At 43.2% G+C, this 5000-nt stretch overlaps 1 protein-coding gene across 1 annotated transcript in view; it reads left to right on the plus strand.

Annotated features, from left to right (window-relative positions):
* Window positions 1-5000, plus strand: part of cfi (complement factor I) — a 20307-nt gene that overhangs the window by 10942 nt on the left and 4365 nt on the right. Inside the window, 6 exon segments of the mRNA XM_079667825.1 lie at window positions 304-411; window positions 3809-3928; window positions 4021-4062; window positions 4151-4174; window positions 4498-4629; window positions 4632-4639. Coding sequence (XP_079523951.1) covers window positions 304-411; window positions 3809-3928; window positions 4021-4062; window positions 4151-4174; window positions 4498-4629; window positions 4632-4639 — 434 coding nt within the window.

A 5000-nucleotide genomic window follows, 5' to 3' on the forward strand; every position in this document is an offset into this window, starting at 1 on the left:
ATCCATCCATCTATCTTTCTATCTATCTATCTATCTATCTATCTATCCATCTATCCATCTATCCATCCATCCATCTATCTATCCATCCATCTATCTACCTATCTATCCATCCATCCATCCATCTCTCTATCTATCTATCTATCCATCCATCTCTCTATCTATCTATCAAAATGGGTCTTACAAAACAAACTACTTCCTGTCTGTTCCTCACCTAAGCCCAGACTTTCCTTTGGATCTTGAGATCATTTATTTCCGTGCCATCAGAGACCATGAAGGTTTCTCTTGTTCTTTGCTGTGTTTCAGGGAGCAGGTGTGGCTTCACGTGTGCAAATGAGAAGTGTGTGTCTCTGAACCAGACATGTGACGGAGTCGACGACTGTGGAGACCGCAGCGACGAAATGTGCTGCAAAAGTAAAGAAAAACACAAAAACAGATTTATAAAAAGCATTAAAGGTCCCCTATCATCCTCTTCTTCATCAATATATCACAGGTCTCAGAGCCTGTCTCTGATTGGCTGAAACACCATCACATCATCGCAGCATTACCCATAATCCCCCCTGTTTCCAAAGTGCTGATTCTCTGTCTGTTACTTTAGATCAGGGGTGTCAAAGTCAAATGCATCAGAGGGCCAAAAAAACAAATTTGCTACAAGCCGAGGGCCGGACTGGTTCAATTTTTATTAAAACATATTAAAATGATTGCACATAACCTATTGAACCAAGACCTAACACAGTGCATCGTATATTATTTAATGATTAAATGAATGAAGCAATATTTTCTTATGGCTCTGTCATTTATTTAAAGGGAAAACATTTTCAACAGGCAAACAGCAAAAAAGTTAATGTCCTTCAAAAATAAAATATGCTCCTTAATATCGAGATAAATGCATAAATGAAATTGCATGCATTATAAACTGAAAATGCAATATTGTGCTGCTCCCATGCTTTCAAATAGTAAAATGAGAAAATAAAAAAATAAAAATAAAATCAGTTGTATTCTTTCTCATGGCTCTTATCTGCAATCCATTAACTGAAAAATAAATATAAATAAATAAAATACAAAAATCTATGGCACACAGACAAAACAATACTTCTTTCAAAGAAAAATCATGTCTTGTAGAAACAAAAAATAAAAATAAATAAAAATTTAACTGAATTAAAAACTAAAAATAAGTTAATGCTCTGTGATGCTCACTTGTCTGAGGCTGAGCCTGATACTTGGTGGTGTCCCATCTTTTGTACAAGTTCATCAATGTTCGGGGTCAGGCTCTGAGCTGAGGAAATCCTCAGGATTGACTCAAGGTGTGTATCAGTAAGACGGCTCCTGTGTGATGTTTTGTTTAGCTTCATCAAAGAGAACATTTGTTCACACAGGTATGTGCTGCCAAACATAGAGAGCGTCTGAGCAGCTTGGATGCGCAGCTGAGGCAATGTGTCGGGGATGAAACGTGCAAACTCAGCAGCACCCACTCTCTCATATTTTTCCCTCAGTGTGTCATTGCACTGGAGCTCAATCAACTCCATTTGCAGGTTTGTTGGTGCGCTTTCCACGTCAACTCCAAAAGGATTGGCGAGCAGTTCAAACCTGCTTTTTTGAGCTTCAAAGTCAGCAAATCGGCGTCGGAAGTCGGCGGCAAGTATGTTGAGTTTATCAGCAAACTGTGCACTCGGGAACACAGCGGTAGAGAGCTTCTCTTTCATTGTCTGGCAGCTGGGAAAGTGGCTCAAGTTTTCTTTCCGCATCTGTGTCTCCCACAGGATCAGCTTGGTTTTAAACGCCTTCACTGTACTGTACATATCAGAGATGACACGCCCCCGTCCCTGCAGCTGCAGGTTCATCGCATTCAGATGGATTGTGATGTCGCACAGAAACGCCATTTCACACATAAATGTTTCATCTCGGAGCTCTGTTGTGTCTTTCCCTTTGCTTTCCATGAACAGACAGATCTCCTCATGCAGCTCGAAACATCTTTGCAGCACTTTTCCTTGGCTTAGCCATCGCACAGCCGTGTGATAGGGCAAGTCACCATACTCTGTATCTAACTCGCCCAGAAATGCCTTGAACTGGCGGTGATTTAAACCTTTGGCCCTAATGAAGTTAACTGCACGCGTTATGATGCTCATTACATGATCCATTTTCAAGGCTTTGCCACATAACGACTCCTGGTGTATTACGCAGTGATAAGCTGTCAGCTCACCTGTGACGTTTTCGTCCCGCATCCTCTCACGTATTCTTGCCACCAATCCACTCCTATGTCCACACATCGCGGGTGCTCCGTCTGTTGTCAATCCCACGAGTTTTCCCCAAGGCAGCCCCATCTCATTTACACATCTGGATACCTCTTCATACAGATCTTGTCCTGTAGTTGTGCCATGCATAGGACGTAATGCCAAAAACTCTTCTGTTATGCCCAGGCTGGAGTCAACTCCACGAATGAAAATTGACAGCTGGGCAATGTCACTTGTGTCGGTGCTCTCATCCGCAGCAAGTGAATATGCGATGAAATCTTTTCCCTTTTCCACAAGCTGTTCTTTTAGATTGGTGGAAAGCTGGTCTACACGTTCAGCAACGGTGTTTCTGCTCAGGCTCACGTTTGAAAATAGCTGCCTTTTGTCTGGGCACACCGTGTCACAAACTTTAAGCATACAGTTTTTGATAAACTCTCCCTCTGTAAAGGGCCGGGCTGATTTTGCAACTTCTTCTGCCACAATAAAACTAGCCTTGACAGCAGCCTCGCTTTGTGATTTGGCTTTTGTGAACAGAGCCTGCCGGGACTTAAGACCTCGTTTTAATTCTTCCACCTTCTGTAGCCTTTGTTCCATGTCCATATTCTTGTCTTTGTCTTTGTGTTTCTTAGACGTTTCATGGTGCCTTCTTAGATTATATTATTTCATTACGGCCACACTTTCTCCACACAGAAGACACACAGCTTTGCCTTTTACCTCCGTGAACATGTACTCTGCCTCCCACCTGGCTTTAAACCCCCTGTTCTCACCGTCCACCTTCCGTTTAGCCATTATTGGGGAGCGGGGTTGCTGAAAGTTGACATCTGCCCTGAATGCTGATGACTAACGAAGCCGAGGCCCACTTGCGGCGCTGCAGTGAGTTCGCGGGCTACCGTTGCATTGTGGGAAATGTAGTCTTGGTGCGTGCAAAACACAAGCAGGCGGCTGTGGCCTGCGGGCCGGTTCTAATACTAATCAAATATCATCCCGGGGGCCAAGATAATTCATTCGCGGGCCGGATCTGGCCCGCGGGCCTTGACTTGACACCCATGCTTTAGATGAAAATAAGGAGCCCTTCCCCACGCCCCTCTGAGAGACATTTGGTTACAAAGAACTCAATGGAGCTCTAGGAGGAGATTCAGGTGATAAGGGGGGGGGGGGGGGGGGGGGGGGGTTACCTTGGTTGCTGATTGGCTAATGGTTACACAAGACAAAACGACAGGTTTTTATAGAAATGGATCAAAAAGAGAGAGAATCTTTGTTCCTGAAACTTTCAGAGTCGCTTTCCACAGAGGGGACACATGTTGATGTAGAAGAGACATGAAGAAGAGGGGACACATGTTGATGTAGAAGAGACATGAAGAAGAGGGGACACATGTTGATGTAGAAGAGACATGAAGAAGAGGGGACACATGTTGATGTAGAAGAGACGTGAAGAAGAGGGGACACATGTTGATGTAGAAGAGACATGAAGAAGAGGGGACACATGTTGATGTAGAGGAGACATGGAGAAGAGGGGACACATGTTGCTGTAGAAGAGACCTTCAATGTGTCTCCTTCACAATGTGCTGTTTGATGAACAGAATGCAGGGGCGGAGCTTTCCGCTGTAAGACGGGAGTGTGTTTGCATCCGGACGCCCTCGCAGACGGACTGATCGACTGTCTGGACGGAGAGGACGAATCAAAGAAGTTCACATTGAAAAGTGAGAAGTCTTTTCATGCCTGGCTTCCTGCAGTAATTGTCCGTCTAAACTCTCTAAGTGTGTGTAATGTGAAATATGTTTTTTCTTTACAGAGGAAGAACTAGAACCAGAGTTCCCGCATCTCCAGAAGTTAGGTAACTGTTCCTGAAGTGAAGGAGGATTGAATGTATTTCATTCAAAACTGCTGTTGTTGTAAAAATAAATTCTATTCTATGTTTTCAGTTCAGTTCTCCTCTCCCAAAGAAGGTATGTACACTAAACATTGACACTCACAACATAGTAGTATCAAAAGTAGTCAGTACATTTTTTTTCAACTGTAATCAAAGTCAAAAGTCAACTTTATTGATCGAAATACCGTTTCCCACAATCCCGAATGCAAAATACACAATCAACAGAAACATTTGCACATATTAAGACATAAGTAAAAGCACAACAATCAATATAAATAACAGTCACTTCAATATCTTTGAGGGATGTACATTAGTGACCGTCCAGAGCAGCTGCTGAGTCCTCCTGACACCACGAGGGTTGGAAGCATATTGAAGTCTTTCTGTGCATGCTCTCTGCAGAAATGAGGGCGGGCCGGGCGCATCTGGAGTCTCGGCTGTACTGCGGGCTCCCCAACTCCACCACGGCGGACGAAGACGAGGTGGCCGAGCGAGGAAGAGGCGCCCGAGTGAAGAGGGTGGTGGGGGGGTCGCCGCAAAACCAGTGAGATACAGACGGACCTATAACATCTGTGTATTTGATGAGATAATAAGATCAGATACGTTTTTGTTTTGCAGCAGCATAACAAAAGACAAGGCATTGCACATTAGAGAAATGAAAAGACTAGAAATAAACAAACCAAAATGTAAACGTCTAAAAAAAAAGTAGAAAATATACATGTTGAAATACAGCAACAGTGCGCATAAGTAGAAGTTAAGGATAAAGAATTTAAACATCCCAAAACAATGAGATGAAAATATTCAGCAGGCCGTGAAGATAAAGAATCTGGATTGGACAGACCTTTGTGAATCTCAGGCAAACATTTATGAGATTCAACCATGGATTTAACAATGGATTTAACAAT

This window comes from Notothenia rossii (assembly GCF_949606895.1).
Source record: "Notothenia rossii genome assembly, chromosome: 3".
Lineage (NCBI taxonomy): Eukaryota > Metazoa > Chordata > Actinopteri > Perciformes > Nototheniidae > Notothenia > Notothenia rossii.